The 17,463-nt window shown below is 34.6% G+C and overlaps 1 protein-coding gene across 2 annotated transcripts in view; it reads left to right on the forward strand.

The window, feature by feature from the left end:
• Nucleotides 1–4,517: 4,517 nt before the first annotated feature.
• LOC18437388 (TCP-1/cpn60 chaperonin family protein) overlaps nucleotides 4,518–17,463 on the forward strand; it is a 29,721-nt gene continuing 16,775 nt past the window's right edge. The window contains exons 1-7 of one of the 2 annotated variants that reach the window (XM_020669167.2): nucleotides 4,518–4,613; nucleotides 7,183–7,270; nucleotides 7,646–7,702; nucleotides 9,049–9,114; nucleotides 9,514–9,640; nucleotides 10,649–10,777; nucleotides 16,581–16,652. In XM_020669167.2, coding sequence (XP_020524826.1) covers nucleotides 7,265–7,270; nucleotides 7,646–7,702; nucleotides 9,049–9,114; nucleotides 9,514–9,640; nucleotides 10,649–10,777; nucleotides 16,581–16,652 — 457 coding nt within the window. In that variant the 5' untranslated portion in view covers nucleotides 4,518–4,613; nucleotides 7,183–7,264. The remainder of the gene's footprint in view (nucleotides 4,614–7,182; nucleotides 7,271–7,645; nucleotides 7,703–9,048; nucleotides 9,115–9,513; nucleotides 9,641–10,648; nucleotides 10,778–16,580; nucleotides 16,653–17,463) is intronic. The other variant, XM_006847600.4, reaches the window with a different exon arrangement.

The following is a 17,463-nucleotide window of genomic DNA, read 5'->3' on the forward strand; positions in this document are numbered from 1 at the left end:
TGGCCTCTACGATACTGGAACATCGAGACCAGAACCTCATATTTGAGACAATACCGTCAACTTTTAGCCCGGTATTGGACTTCGAGAGGCGGTCATTTAACTACTCTTCATTGATAAACAATCTCTTTATTGCACCTTCATATTCCCGAATGGAGTCCACAGCCAAGCAATCTGTCGCAAACCGGGGTATGGCAGGCCTAATTATCTTTTTTTTCTTAGACTGTTATGTGAACAAAAATAAAATTTTATAATGGTTATATATAAATCTTGACACCAACCTTGCTTCCTGTAGAGTCTCCTTCACAATTTTGATCTCACTGATCTCCTCTAACATAAGATCGATGCTGTGCACATAGGGTCCATACTAGATGCTTCCTCTTATTCATCAACTTGCTGCCCGTAGAAACACATGCACGCGTATTGTCCGTAATAAATTGGATTACATGCTTATCTCCCACCTCCTCTACTATATGATCATATAGTTGTATGTAGAAGTTTGCATCATTTTTCATCCCTGGTACGTCTTTCCTAGACAAAAAAACTGTACATTTTGGGGAATAGGCCAAAAAGTTTAAAAACTCCTTTTTGCTAACTTTATTCAACCAACAATCACTCATGAGAGTAATGCCTATTATTGGCCAACTCTATTTATATTATTCAATCCACTTTCTAACTTCTTCCACATCTTCATCCAATATTGGCCCACTGAGCTCATATGCCATCGGGGGTTTTACCCTGGGCCTGGCTCTCTGGATTGCGTTGACCATATGTGAAAAATATGGGCTATTAGCTACATCAAAGGGGATCCCTTTATCGTAGTATCACTTACCAATATATCTGCCCAACATGTTTCTCGTACCTTTCGTCATGCCTTTGAGGGTCATTTGTTTTGACTTAGGCTTTTAGAGAAATGGGTATATACCACTATGACATGCAATATTAGCACTGTTAGATAAGCTAGAAACAATTTCTTCAACATCTGATTCTTCTTGATACATATTGCCACCAACCCCTCCATACATATTTGAGTTTGGCCTATCATACATGCTCGAGTTGGGTCCGCCATGCATGTCTGAGCTAAGCCCACCATGCATGCTTATGTCATAATCACCAGGCATTCTAAACCCGCGTTCCCTCTGGTATGTTTCCTGTAAACTCATTCTTGTGGCCATCTCTAAGTCAGTATTATATTGCTCTTCTGGATCATTCCCGATTGATGGCGCATATAAACTAGCTATCTCTTCATCCATCATCTTCTTTTGCAATTTTTTTACCTTTGGTAGCCATGAGAAATGCCGCCATTTGCTTTCTTACAACACTATTGCATGCAGAAACATCTTCCTTAACCCCTGCCAAGTGTTGCTTGAACCTATGTACCCTATTACTTATCACTCTTTGGCGGTGATAACAAATAATTTTGTTTTTTTTTGTTGGAATTAAGTCTGACCCCATGTTGCCATGCAGGGTCTTCCGTAGATCTTGCCATGGTTCAACTGTTTTAATATGAAAATGGTTAAAAATTAACCTGACAGTTCAACATGAAAAATAATCACCATGTGTAGTGATGATATATAGGGATAACTAATGAAATTATATTTGTTGTTAATGCAAAATATTTCTATTGACAAAAATATTTTAGTTCCTATTGGAAAAATAATTTATTTATGTAACATTATATATAAAAATAGCCTATATCAGCCAGTACATATAGAACAAAAAAATTACATTGATATAGTATCAATAAAAAATATATTTATAATGGTATAGTAATTCACAATGCCAATACATATGGACTTGTCACAAATCTTCATTTCGACAAACATGAATTAGTTCCTACTGAGAAAAAAAAAAAAAATTATGCAATAGATAAAAAAAAAGTCTGTATAAGTCACACTTAGAATAAAAAAAAAATTACAATAATATAGTAATCCATAATGCCACTGCACGTATATTTGACACAAAACATTTACAATAATATAATCATTCACAATGCCACAAATAAAATTTACAATGATATAGTGGGCACAATCCCAACTTAATTAAAATGATCGCAAATAGTCGTATATCTCAATTACAAATATGTAAGATAGTATAATAAAAAATGCAAGTTCCAAATATAGCTATAACTCAATTATCAAGAACATACATCTTTTGCATTAAAAATTTAATAATAAAATTGAGAAATGCAAGATAATATAATTATCATACATGCGACGATTTTTTTACAATGATATTCACTTTAATTCCTCATGATAATACAGTTTAACAAACATGTATTTTTTGCATTAAAATTTTTAAAAAATTAAAATACATTTTTAATGCAAAACTGCATTAAAAATATAATACAGTTTAACAACATGTATTTGTTAATGTATTTTTTGCATTAACAACAAATTAAAAAATACAGTTTTGCATTAAAAATATAATAACATGTATTTTTTTGCATAAATAATCTATCAATATGCAAATTTTTGAACTAAAAATTTAACAATAAAAATTAAAAATATTGTTTAATTCTTCATGATAATAAAAAACTGGTCACAATTTTTTGAAAAATCAAGGTTTTTCAAAAAAATTGATCATGAATTAAAAAAAAAAAAAACGTAGTTCTTCACAGACCCACCTAACATTAGTCATTCCAACTAAAAAATCTGCCTCAAATCGAATAAATTACATCAAATTGAATACATGTTTTGATAAACAACACTACAAGGAATAAAAGCCCTATAATATTAACACATTATTATCAAAATACTAAATAACATTGAGGAAAAAAAAAAAAAAACGCAGTTCTTCACAGACATTAGTCATTAAATCTAAAAAATCAAGCTCAAATTGAATAAATCAGATCAAATTGAATACATGTGATGATAAACAAGACTATAACGAATCAAAACCCTATAAATTTAACACATTATTTGTAAAATATTGAGTGAAATTGATATAATGGTAGAAAAAAAAAAAAAAACTCGGTAATTTTTTTTTTCACAGACATCAATCTTTTTTTCTAAAAAATCAAACTCAAATTGAATACATGTGATGATAAACCATACTATAACGAATCAAAAGCCTATAAATTTAATATATTATTTGTAAAATATTGAGTGAAATTGATAGAATGGCGGAAAAAAAAAAACAAAAAAACGTAATCCATTTTTTTTTCATAGACATCAGTAGTTTTTTTCTCAAAAATCAAACTCAAATTGAATAAATATAATCAAATTGAATACATGTGATGATAAACAATAACGAATCAAAAGCCTATAAATTTAATATATTATTTGTAAAATATTGAGTGAATTTGATAGATGGCGGAAAAAAAAAAAAAAAAAAAAAAAACGTGTTTCTTACCTGTTTTTCATGCACCCGTGGCTTCAAATTCAAAGTTGATATGTATTCGTCCAAAATACTCACAAATTATGAACAAAATTGTATGAACAACACTGTTACGATCATTAACCCTCAAAATTTAGCAAAAATGATACCATCTTTTGCTTGAAATCAAAGAAATGATGGAACCCTAAAACTTTTTTAGGGTTCTTCACAGATCCAAGTTTTTTTGATCAAAATCAGTGATTTTTACTACATTTTATTGACTGAAATGGTTGAAAAATTTAAAATAAAGTCTGCAAGATTCGATTATAAAGCTGAAAAAGATGAAAAATTATAAGAAAATGACAAAAAACCATGAAAATCGTGAAGAACACTGTGCAGCCCGTGTTATTGGACGAGTCTCAACAGGCAATTCCTTGTTGGGAATCGTCCGGTTCTCTCTAGACAAGGGCAATTCCCGGTATTGTAGTGGAACCGGCACTCCCTCAGCCGATTCTCGAGTCCAACCGGGCGAGTTCTGTTCGACTCGTCGAGTTTTCAAACCCTGATATAAACTTTTCTTTTTTTTTTTATACAAAACATTTTTACACCTTGGGCATCCAATCCTCTATTGAACTCGCACCAATAAAAAAAAAAAAAAATTATAATAAAATAAAATGACAAAAATGTTTCTAAAAGTTTCAAAAGTATTTTGATCATTATATTTTATTAAAAATATTTTTTAATATTTTATTGAGGTGCTCCTTATTGAGGTGATGACACATAATAAATTTCATATTCATATTCAATATTTAAAAAATTAAAAATAAAATACTACGAAGTGTTTCATCTAGATTAAATAATTAATAGCTCCCTTGATGTATATTGGACGGCTGGATGTAGGGGAAGTATATATCTTTTCATGTTGAAGGTTCATGTCTGAGAAGGTAAACTCGAGGAAAGTGGAAACTCCCGATTTGACTGTTCCTTTGAGTAAAGTGGCGGACCATAGGGACCCCGCGCTGCTACTTTGTGAGAAAATAGGAACTCAAGCGAGCCCTAAAACTAAACCCATTCAATTGCCCCACGTGCGGCAACTTTGTGAGAAAATAGGAACTCAAGGGAGCCCTAAAACTAAAACCATTCAATTGCCCCACGGAGGTTAAAACCCCAGTCTCAATCCACATCGGCTTACAGAGACACAGCCCTGCAACTTCTCTGCTCATTGCCCAGACCTCTTTCTCCTTGTCGCTCTCTCCAGCCACGAACCCTACTCTCTTGCTCTGGACGGGGGAAAATAGGTACGCTTATACATCTCTCTTTCTCTCTCTTGGTATTGGTCTCTTTGTTTTTCTCTCTACAATTTCTGAGACTGGCTTTGCTCAGCCTCATTTTGCGTTGTCTCTAGATTTTATTGAATCTTCAGATGAGTTTGAGTTTCTTTCTAGAACTTTGAGTTGATTTTGGTCTATCTCTCGACATTATGGCTGGAGGTATCATTGATCTCCCTCTAGAAGTTTAACAGGGTTCTTCTGTCAAGAATACCCAAATCTTAAAGAGATTATACGTACGGAATATCAATGTCCAACCTTAACAGGTTTAAGTTGGTTTATTCTACTCATTTTACTGAAGAATCATTCACATGTTTGTTGTCCAGTTTCTTATTTTTTCTTAAAATTTCTGCATTTTTTGACTTTTTACCATGAATGGCATGTTCACATTGGTTTTTTTTTTTTTTGGCACTGTTTTGTGAGGTGTGATTATTTTTTGACTCTTTTGAGGTACTGTTCATTTTCCTCTTTTGAGGTGCTGTTCATTTGCCTCTTTTGAGGTGCCATTCTTTTTTTGATGTGTTATTGAGCTGAAATTCGATCATGTTTTAGTGTCTATGATTCTAGTTTTTCATGATCTGCTAATAGCTGGCGACCTCGTTGATCTGTTATTCATCTCTTTATTGTTTGATTGTTTTGCTATTTCTGTAAATTTTCACATATTAGGATTCTTCCATGAATATTTTATTCAGTTTATCCATGATTTATTCATCATTAGTGTTCATTTTTTCTTATGCACTTTTTTTGGAATTTCTACCATGGAAAATAATTGACTGATCAACTTATCCATCGTAGAAATTTCAAAAAAAGTGCATAAGAAAAAATGAACACTAATCATGGATAAACTGAATAAAATATTCATAGAAGAATCATAATATGTGAAAATTTACAGAAATAGCAAAGCAATCAATCAATAAACAAATGAATAACAGAACAACGAGGTCGCCAACTATAAGCAAATCATGAAAAACTAGAATCAGACACACCATAACATGATCGAATTCCACCTCAAAAACACATCAAAAAAATAATGGCACCTCAAAAGAGGCAAAATGAACAGCACCTCAAAAGAGGCAATTCTACATAATAATAGCAATAATTCGCAACAAAAATTATGGAACAAATTAATTGACTGATCAACTTGGGGAATGCTCTTTCGTCTGTAATCTATATATATATATATATATATATATATATATATATATATATTTTTTTTTTGTGTATCCATTTTTTGGTTTATGTATTGTGTTTGTCTTGTAGTGTACAATTAGCTAAAAAAAAAAAAAAAAACAGATAGGGGTTTTATGCAATGCATGTTTGATTTAGTTCGAAATCTGTAAATCTTTGTATCTTTACATAAAAAAAACAATTAGTGAAAGTGAAATGAATTTTGCTGTGATCTCTGTTAAACTAATAAGTATTTACATGCTTTGAATATTTGTAATTTTTTTTAATGCACTAAAACCAGTAAAACTTGGCTACTGTTCTGTATTTCATGTTTTTGATTTTGTAGTTGGTAGATATATATTTCTATTATCAACTAGTATTTGATATTTTTCGTTGGTAAAATCTTTATTTAGCATATGGCTCAATTTTCTTATTTTGCACCTTTTTTTTTTTAAATTATTATCTGCATATTGCTGCTTTGAGCAGCTGTGATTTTTTTTTATGCTCTAAAACCAATAAATTTTGGGTATTATTTTATCTTTACGAGATATTTCCTGTTATCCTTTTATTACTGATTTTGATTTATAGGTGTTGTTTGTTAGTTTTATATAAATAATGTAATGTGTAATTTTTTTTTTTTAGCAATTTTGATTCATAGGTGTTGTTTGTTAGTTTTATATATCAATGTAATGTGTAAATATGATCATAGGCGCATCAACAAAAGATACTCTTCATCCATTCTCAATGTCAGAAATCTAAAGAGTCCTCTTTCTCTCTCTCTCTCTCTCTCTCTCTATTTCAACTCGCTGATGTATCAAAAATCTCATATGTAAGACCAAATTGAGGAAATAATACAGACTCCATTTGGCTTCAAAATGTCTTCAAGTGAATCTTGCATACCTTTTGAGGAGATTAAAATATTATGATATAATAATTTATTTTTTTAAAAAAAACTGATGTATGACATAGAGTAAGTTTGCAATTTGAAAGTCCATAGATAATCTGAAGTTCATATATGAATCCAAATGGGTTTATGGGCAACCAGGATGTATTTAAATGACTTCCACGATGAGCATGTTTGTTCGATACTAATGAGCATGTGACTTAGTGTTATGTGTCCTATAGAATTCAATCACCGTTATTAAAAATATTGATGATGTGTGAATTTATTTCCATTGGGCTCACTGTATTGGCGGGTATGTCTAGATACCATCATACTAATTATTAGAGAGTGACTGATGTATGTTTTTGTGAATTCCATTGATATACCAATTCAATTCAATAATTTTGTGGTCTGCGTCGGATTTTATATATAAGCCGAAAATACGCGGTGGATCCTCCCTTTTTTAACTGCACTCTTCATCCCTTACAGGAGGCTTCTTTCATTGCACTCTTTATCCCTCACAACCTCTGTTTCCTTATACCTCTACATTGTGCTGGGCTCTTTTGATCTCATGGCGGTATGTCTCTCCATTCTTTTTAAATTCTCTACTTTTCTAGGTTTCGTGGTTTGCTTCTCCCCCCTCCCTCCCTTCCTCTCAGTTTTTATCATTTTGTCTTTTTTTGAGGTTTGCTACTTGCCGTCTTCCCCCCTCCTTGTTTTTATCATTTTCTCTAGTTTTTGAGGTTTGGCCAAGTTTCGTGACTTTACTCCCCTCTCCTAATCTATCTGTGTGTGTTCTATTTTCTCCCCTAGCTTCTAGATCTCTCTCTCTCTCTCTCTCTCTCTTCATGTTCTATTTGCTTCCACCAGTTTCAAGGTTTCATGATTTACTACTTCATGCTTCTCTCTATCACACATTTCTACTGGCCTAAGTATTCCTCCAATGCTGCAGATTGAGAAGCTCCTTAAAGATGAGGCTACTGAGGAAAAGGGGGATCGGGCCAGAATGGTAAGTGTATTTTATGCTCCTTTTTTTTCTATGTTAAGAGTTCATTCTGATGTCTGCCTTTTTTGTGGAATGATCCATGGAGATATTGCCTTTTGGCATTTTGATGAGCCCTGTTAAGGCGTGTGACTTCTAATCGTAGTCCTAATGTGTTTAATGGCTTTGGTAAAAAATACAAAAGAAAGATGTCATTGAAGTTCTTTTCTTTTTTCTTTTTATTTGGGTAGGTAGTGTTTTTGAATTTTTGAGTGGTCAATATTTTCAAACTCCTAAAATGCATTAAGACTAGGTGGCAATGAACGCGACTCACTGGATCATTCTTCCCCTTTAATTTATGGTTTTTCTTTGATCCTAGAACTGTATATGTGCAATCCCAGGTATCCGCACATCTTTTTAAATGGCCTTGTTTTTTGTTCAGCAAGATGGGAATGCTGCGGATAGTAAATATTCCATATGAATATCTTAGGTTGTTATGCAGTGGTAGAGAGATGCTTGCACGCATGTTGCATGTAGGCATACGAGAGACACAAATATGGTCTCCTATAAGGATTATCAAACATCAATTCTTGAATATTTAGTGATGCTCCTGACAAAGTGAAGTGAATTCATGATTTGTATGTTTGTTAAGATTTTAATGGTCTTGTAGATTCGTTAAAGGAGTATATTTTGTATTTGTAACAGGAAAGATATTGAATAATGTACCAATAACTTTTTGTTCAAGGTTTTTCATTTTTTCTCCAGCACAAACTTATTGGCAAATTGCATTAGAGTTAAGTCAGCCCATAGCAGTCAAACCATGGATGAGGTTTATTTGGTGCTTTTGTGAAACCACATGTAGATTTCTCGTACCAAGAAGGATGCATATGTTTCTTTCATTTGATACTTCAACTACTAGGATATGACTCTTACGTTTTTGTCACCAAGAAGGATTCATAGCAGAACTCTTTGTCTGGATGACTAGTAGAAAAGGTTTCTGTGGTAATTGTCAGAAAACTAAAAAAATACACTTGTCAACAGGACTGCTAACATTATTACTGCTGTTGGGTTCTGTGCCTTTCCTAACAAACTTATCGGAATTTTGTTATTGTTATGTTGATTTTCCCATTCTGTGAAATTATCTCTTTCTTAGATGGCAAAGGAATATTCTATGTGCTTAGTCTCATTGGTACTGAAGGAAAAATAGGAGAAGAAATTGATTTACTTTGTGCCAACCTTAAACAACAAATTTCATGTCTTAAATGGTTTGCTTTGATTTACTTAGAGTTTGCTAATAAGCTTCACAAATTTTGTATCATTGTCCTTCAATGTCCTCTGCATTATCATTCTTGTTCCATTCTGTTTTGATGCAGGCATCTTTTGTTGGTGCGATGGCTATTGCGGATCTGGTTAAGACCACTTTGGGGCCCAAGGGAATGGTAATCTTCTGGACATTTTTCACTTCCACCCCCCCCTGCCAAAAAAAAAAAAAAAAAATAAAAAAATCTAGGAGCATAACTATTTAGGAACCAGAGATATGAACAAGTTTATGAGCAATTGAGCATTAGGCATCCAGGGCATGGCCACTTTGGGGACCAAGCGAACGGTAATCTTCTGGACATTTTTCACTTCCATCACCCCTCCCCAAAAAAAAACCTAGGAGCATAACCATTTAGGAACTAGAGATATGACCAAGTTTACGAGCAATTGAGCATTAGGCATCCATGGCATAGATGTTTCTTCTGTTTTTGGCATTCAATATCCTTTTTTACTATTTTATTTATTCCCAATTCACTGGCATACTGTATTTTTCATGTTATTCAATTTTTCTTATGCAGGATAAAATATTACAATCCTCTGGAAGAGGTTTTAATGTTACTGTTACCAATGATGGCGCGACCATTTTGAAATCCCTACATATAGACAACCCTGCTGCTAAAGTTCTAGTTGGTATCCTTCTTTCTAGTAAGACTCCGAGTAATGTTTGAAGAATCTTGTTTTTTTTTTTTTTAAAATAAAATTTTTAATTTGTTCTTTCTTGACCAGTACAAACAGAAAATCTCTTTGGTCATGACTAAGTTGTATATGCTATTTGTTGAGCTATATTTTTTCCTATTTGAGTTCAAACCTAAATGTTAGTTTCCCTTAGTTTAGGTCTATTGTTAGGTTTGCACTTAGTTCCAGGAATTTCTTTTTAGTAGGTTGTTTTATTTTAGGTTTCATTAAATGTTTCCATGAGAGAGAGATAGAGTTTATTTTTTGTTTCCTTATAAGTTTAGGATTATTTGGTCTTTTATATCTTGGTTTTTGTAGGGAGGAAGATATGTTTATTAATCTAATTAGTAGTCTTTTATTAAATACTAGAAGGAGAAACAAACAAAACAATATGGGCCTTTTACATATACATCGTGCGAAGGAACAATTTTTATCAGCTGGATCAAAGGAAGAAACTTCATAGGAGCCGAGATATGAAGACATTGATATGGCTTATATACTGATTTCTATGGATAAAAAATCCCAATGTTTGAGAAAGCACTATAAAGATCAATGATTGAGGTTTCGGGCTGATACAACAAGACTTGCTAACTCATGTATAGATATGAAATATAAAGTTAGGAATCAACTTACTTAATAGAGTCGATCCACTAAGGTGGTGATTAGTGGTGTAGCATCAGTCCTTTCTTATGAAGAAAGATATTTTTCAAATATTTTCATATATGATGCGCATGTTATTGACTTGTAGCGGGTTATACAATTGTTATTCTTACCACTTTCTTCCCTATACTCAGTGCCTTGTCTTAATATTTGCTTGTTGTTTCATAGCTTATGTAATTACCCTGACAATGGATATTCCATGGTATTATTTCTTTTTCTTGATCAGTTTTATTTCGTGGTATTTTGAATTCTTTGCATTGTGCCATTAGTCATGTGCCTTTGTATCCTGCCTTTGGTCTTCCTTAATTGTTGCCCCAGATATTTCTAAAGTTCAAGATGATGAAGTTGGTGATGGGACAACTTCTGTGGTTGTATTGGCTGGAGAACTTTTGAGGGAGGCAGAAAAATTGATTATGTTAAAAATTCACCCAATGACGATTATTTCAGGTTAGTTCGAGTTCCTTTAATATTAATCACAGGGGCCTGACATATTTAGGTCTTCTAAAGTTTAATGTGTGTATAGATTTTTTTTTTTCTGGTTTGAGGTTTGGCTGAGCTACTTTAATATTAGTTGCTGGTGCTGATTATATCTTGTTTTAAAGTTATTCATGGATATGCATAACAGTTGTTTAAGTTTTAAATTCTGTTGGAGAACTACCATTTTTGAAAGTTGTTGGTTCATGAAATTTGCATAATGAATTGATTTGATTAGTGTTATTAACGAATGTTTGGCCTTTATGTGCTCTGATTTTGATTTGATCTGCATTGATTTGTGACCCAGAGATGGCACCGATCAACAATTCAAGGCACTGAAGAGTTCTATGTCATTTACTCTGCAGTAACTTTTGCATATCTATATAGTGTGATATGTTAACAATTCTGGAAATGTTCTGCGGTGGGATTGTTAAATCTAATAACTGGAATTGCTTCAGAGAAACTTTGCTTTTTCAAAATGGTTTCTCTGGAAATATGTATTATGTCTTGGTGTTAGTTGTTATTATTTTATTGATTTTGATAAGCTGCTGCAATTTAGCTCAACTGGTTTTTGAAGTTGACCTTTCCAAAAGATAAACGTGTCACCTGGCTACCTTTGTTTGTTCACCATTTTGTTTTGGTGATGTGTGACTATGAATAGTTTGTGTTGACACTGTAGTACTAGTATTCGTTGATTTCTCTTGGGGGAGATGATTCTGAGCCATAGAGGCAGTATGGCGCATGACGGGGCAAAGGCATACAGCATGAAAATTTTGATTGAGTTGCAGCTTTAGAATCTTGCAGTGTCTGCGGCTCAAGGGACTCAAGATAAAGCTGTTATGGTCTATGTATTCAGCTTTTCAAGAATCGTGCAAAATAACAAAAACTAGGGAAAATTGAGCCCAGAGCTGTGACCTTATTGGATATGAGTCGAGAAAAGAAGCCCGTAACACAGTGAACCTTTTCAATTTCCCAACATATTGCATAAAGTTTTTGGTGGCATTTATTTCTGCCAGAAGTATAAAACACTATAGTTATTTAAAGATATTGGAAAACATCCATTTTAGGGCATAGCTTTATTAATTCAAAGTTTGTTTGTACATCCGCTTGATTTGCATTTGCACTGTTGTACTTTAATAGATATTTGTTGGAATATGTATTAACTAGGAATTCAACAAATTAATATTCTAATTGGTTACTTGAGGATCGCTAGATTATATAGATTGAGCTTTCATTCATGACCTATTTGCAACCTTGATAAAAGTGGAAGAAGTAGTAAGCCATTTATGTGCACATCCATTGTAGTCTTCTACATTGTGGGATTCCAAGAAGTATCAAACATCTGTGCTAGGGCATTCGTAATTACTTAAAGATTGCGCAAAGTACAATCACTTACAATTTTTCTCAGACATACAGAATCTTGTATATTGAAACTTGTTGCGACTCCATTTTTATCCATTGGATGTAGACATGTGTTAAAATCTTCAGCAATGGTAATAGAGCATTTCAGCTGAGAAATGTTTGCCATGGATTATTTTAAGCACACACATTGGGAGGCATGGGAGTAGAAGTCTGAAGGACGTAGCCTGGAGTAGTTTGTTTGGTTATTTGGACCTAATTATCAAGTCTATAGTCTCAAATAGATTGAAAAGCTCTATGTTTGAATCCTCTTGAAGATCACGCTGGAAGTTAATGATCATGTTTTTTTAGTGTTAAAAGGTTGCAATTTACCAATTTGACATCTTTGCTTTGATTCTGGAAGGGAAAATGTAATTTTGATGGGGAATGATCACGTATATTCTATATACTATGTTATGGTGTATGAGATTTACTTGGTGTTCATTAATTTTTAACTAGAACTGCTTTTACCCTTTGGCCCTTTCTCCCCCCCCCCTCCCCCTTTCTCTCTCTCCCATTTTCACCACTCTCTCCACTATCTCATGGCGAAGTACTGGAGTGCATGCTATGAGTCAGAAATTTCTCAAAAGACAGAAAACCTATCTCACAATCCATATTAAGAAACAAGCGCCTGATCAATATTTTAACAAAAGATGAAAACGGAAGCCAACCCTCTAGAACCAGAGCATTCATTTATTGCAAAAGAGAGATAACATGATAAAACTCATGGTACGAGGGTTCAAAGTGTAGAATTTGGGTTCATGACTCCTAAGAAAGCAGCCCTTGAAAACCGTGTAACATAGGATAACTCTCATTCTTACAATGAGTTTGGTGGGGAGGGGGTGGGGGGGTGGGGGGGGGTGACATTTGCTCAATGACCAGTGGGAACAAGATGCTAAAGGGGCAGCCTTCACTGACTGAATGAGGTGTCTCATTTGCGCTTCTCCTTCTCTAGCTCTGCTGGTGGATGACGGAGATCAATATCAATTGAGAGTACCACTTTTGAAGGAGATGGGTGCTGGAGGAGTTGGAAAAGCTGATTTTTTCTCTAGTTTTTAGTTGCGGTGCTCCCTGTTTCCGTACCGGCCTAACAGGATTAGAGAAATGGAGCTCTCTTCCTTTGGGGTTTTATGAGTGACGATCTTCTCTTTCTCTCTAGATGTGCTGTCTTTCCTTTTCTCTACATTGCCAGTTGTTTGTGCTTATTTCGAGAGAGAGAGAGGAAAAAACTGGGGTTATGAAGGCGGGGAGAGAGGCACGAAGATACTAAAGAGAAATTCCAGTGAGTGCAACAAGATACAGATTGGGACTTTGAGAGAGAGAGAGAGAGAGAGAGAGAGAGAGAGTAGGGGCTTATGGTGACAGTAAAAACTTATTTCTTATAAACAAGGGTGAAAGGGACTCTTTACGCTGTAACACGGTGTATTTAAAATACATGATCATAACCCACTTTTGTTTTGATGAAAGAGGACTTTTTATTCTTATAACGTAAAGTAAGGTCCTAATTGGATGTGCATATTAGTATCAAACAAAGCGGGGGTTTATATGTGCAGGTTGTTTGGTGTTAAGATATTTGCCACCGATAAAGTGTTGCACCAATTTTTGTGCCCAAAAAGGGATATATCAGGGATGGTGTTATCTTTCATAAAAGTGTTTTGCCTCCATTGCTATTAAGCCCACCTTGTGCATCCAGACAGGGCCTAGTAAAACTATTGTACTACAGCCATTTGACACCTCTAAGAGCCCATTGGGCTTATAGAAAGAAAGAGAACATTTCAGGCACACCACTCCTTCCTTGTAAACCATCTCATTAGCAATGAGATAGGAAAGTTGCAACCTTGGAAGTCATTTTCACTTAAAGAGTCTTTGAACTTGTATTTGGTTTGATGGACTTCTTAGTGAGACATTAGAAGTGATAATTCACTTAATCAAGTGCAAGTTTCTGTGCTTAGGCTTCCATTTTGTGATTCCTAGTGTGACCTTTATAAGGATCAGATCGTCATCTGAGCTTTCATAAGCTAAGTCATTGATGATCTTCATCGACAATGCTCGTCTTTGAAAGGATGCCAATTTCTTTGTTAAAAAAAATTATAGATGGAACTGCACCCAAGGGCAAAATAAATAGATAAATGGAGAGGAATGGAGGGAACGAACTGACTTCTACTTCCCTATAAGCAGAAGAGGCCATCTTCTGATAACCTCTCATATGGAACATTTTGTCAATTGGAAGCTCACAATTGGTGAACCTCCATGTACTTCTATTGGAAACAATGTTCCCCGGTTGTCAAACTTCACTAAAGAGGAGCCTAAATGAAAGGCCAAAGGCCTAAACCCATTTTCCTCCCCCCTATATGAGTCGACATTCCCATCATCCTGTGATGCCTTTCTATATTGCATCTGGCATAACTAGGGCATGACCCTTTTAAGGTGTTACATTAAATAAGAATCCCCTGGTCTATTTGGTAAAAATGCATACCTTAGTTCTCTAGGAAGATACCCCACACAGGGGTAAGTTGCACTCAGACTGTCACCTGCTCCCTTGATGTGATTACACTGTCACTGTTGTATTCATGGGTTTCCTGTGTAGGCCATTTTGCCCTTGTAACTTGACACCATGTGCCACTCCTAAAATGTGCCATGTCCAAGACCTGACCTTCCCTTGCTTTTACTGTCCCTACTTGCCAAAAAGCAGACTTTTTGGTTTGCCTGGGACACCTGTCTCCTGCAGTTTTAATTGAAGTAGACTGATGGCTTGAGAACAAACTGCACTTTTATATTTTACTTTTTAAGCTCATCTACTTTTCATTAGAAAAATGTGGAAGGAAAATATTTCATCCGTTCTTGTCAACATTCTGGGCATGTTGATAGTTGTGATTCAATGCTCTTGGATTTGACAGTTCTTTCAGATTGAGGAAATGAATTGCAGAAATCGTGTGACTCTTGCATGATAGTTTAATTCTCCGTGGACTTACAGCATGAGAACTGATGTATGACTGCTGGAAGGGTTATGTATATTTGTGCTGGATATCTTCTTTGTGCTATGACCTGTCCTTGTCGCAAAAAAAAAATGTAGAAGGGAATATTTGATCCATACGTGGCTCATTGGTAGGTGCAATTTAATGCAATCGGCTTTGCTTCATTTGACAATTATGGTTTTCTTAAAAGATTGGAAAATAAATAACAGAAACGATGTGACTGTTCGATGATATGCATGGTATATCAGAATTGCATGATATGGAGTTGTAATGGAGTTCCTATTCTTGGTACATTTTAGTTCTCCATATTACAATTTACTATTGACTATGGCCAATGGTCATAACTCTTTTTTAACCAGTTATTGGCGGGCGTAGTTCAAGATAAAGCTATGTTGTTTATATTCTTGGTATAATTAAAGTCTCCATCTTCATCATTGTTTCAAAAAACGCCGGGCGGTGCCCGGCGGCCGGGGGTTTCTAGGCTTCAAAAGGGTACAAGAGGTGTCCAAAAATCTTGTTATAGGTCTAGAGTTTGTATAAAAAATGCATATTCATTTATTTTTTATAATCCAAACAAAAAACAAAAACATGAAAAATACCTCACCCAATAGGTATTGTTTCACCTAGGCGGGGGCAGTTCCTTGGGAGCTCTCACCTAGGCGGGATACTAGTCGGGCGCCTAGGGACAACCTGCCTAGTTGGTCTGCCCAGGCTTGGGCAATCTGGCCAGGCCCCCCTAGGCACCGGGCAGACTGCTTTTTGAATCATTGATCTTCATTTGATAAGAATGTATTAAATGAGCCAATGGGCCTTCAAAATACTCTTGGATCTAATATCTATGTGCGCCATTATCCTTATCTCCACATTTGTATACAGCACGAACTATTTGGAGCTCTAGGTAGCACGCAACAAATCCATGCAAACATCTGTTTGCTGTGCGTCAGAAGTTTTCAAAAGTTTTGCATCATTTGGTAGGGCCATTTAGTTTGTGAAATGGATATCTTTCTCTATTTTGTTTTGCCTGTGAGTTTGCAGTATAATTGCAATCTAGAGATTTCAGCTTGTAATATTTGGTAACTTAAACTTGGAAAAGCTGGCCAAAAATATTTAATCAGATGCTGGCATTTCCAATCCCTATGCTTAAGGTGTTACCCATTCTCCTGTTGCTTGAGGGCAAATAGATTTTTACTTCTTATATTGATTAAGGCAGGTTTATCTTGTTGTTTCTTGAAGAACTCCTTCACATTGTAGATTATTTTCTTTCCCAGTGGTCTAAGATGGTTATTGTTTCCTTGCTTGTTTAGTGGAATATCAGTACATTTGGTAGTCTCTGTTGTACTTTCAAATTTGTAAATGACATTTGATTTCCTTTGCGTGTTTTTTCTTTATCTTTAAAATCATAGGTTATAGGATGGCTGCAGAGTGTGCTCGCAACGCTTTATTACAGAAGGTCAAAAATAACATTGATGATCCAGGTAGCTATTTATCATTGGAATGGAGACCATGTTTATATTCCTTCTATTGATATCGTGATAAATGTCAAACATTTCCCCTTCAATGTTATGCGCATGTTCCTGCAATTTTTCTTCTAGGGCATTCTTTTATTTCCGTTTCTGATTGTTTTTGTAGAGTTCCCTGGCTAAACTCCCTCCACAGTAGAAGTTTCCTCCATGAGTCCATGTTAGTCAAGATAGGCAAAATATAATTAATTATATCTCCATGTTAGACACAAGTTAAATGAAATATAGCTTATATAATGTAGAAGAAGCATCCTGCTAGCACTCTGCCTTAATTTGATGCTATGGTGTGCATGATCTTCAGTTTCCTAATTAAGAACTATTCCTAATAGCAAGTCATGGTAATATTGTAGTATTAGACACACACAACAATTGAATGTGTGGAATGCCCTTACAGGCAAAAACATAATGATGTTTACCTGTGTAGAGCTATAATTCTGTCTTATTTTAAAATACTACAACAATATACTTCTTTTATATGTACAATTTCTACATCAGAAGAGATGAGGTTCCATTTGGAAGTCCCCCTTCACAGGACCCTCTCCACCTGTCTTGACTGCTTAACTTTAGCTTTTACCTGACTTTCTATTGCATTGTTTTTTTCTGAAATGATTAACTTTGTATTTATAGTATACATACATCAAGAGGAAGCAAAAGATGGCATCCCACATTTTGGGTGCTCAGACTATAATATATACAATATTTATATCTCATTGTTAAGATCAATATTTATTCAATGTGATGTTTGTAATTTGACATTGTGTTTGTT

Source organism: Amborella trichopoda, chromosome 13, assembly GCF_054954075.1.
Source record: "Amborella trichopoda isolate Santa Cruz 75 chromosome 13, AtrichopodaSantaCruz75HAP2 v2.0, whole genome shotgun sequence".
NCBI classification, from domain to species: Eukaryota; Viridiplantae; Streptophyta; class Magnoliopsida; order Amborellales; family Amborellaceae; genus Amborella; species Amborella trichopoda.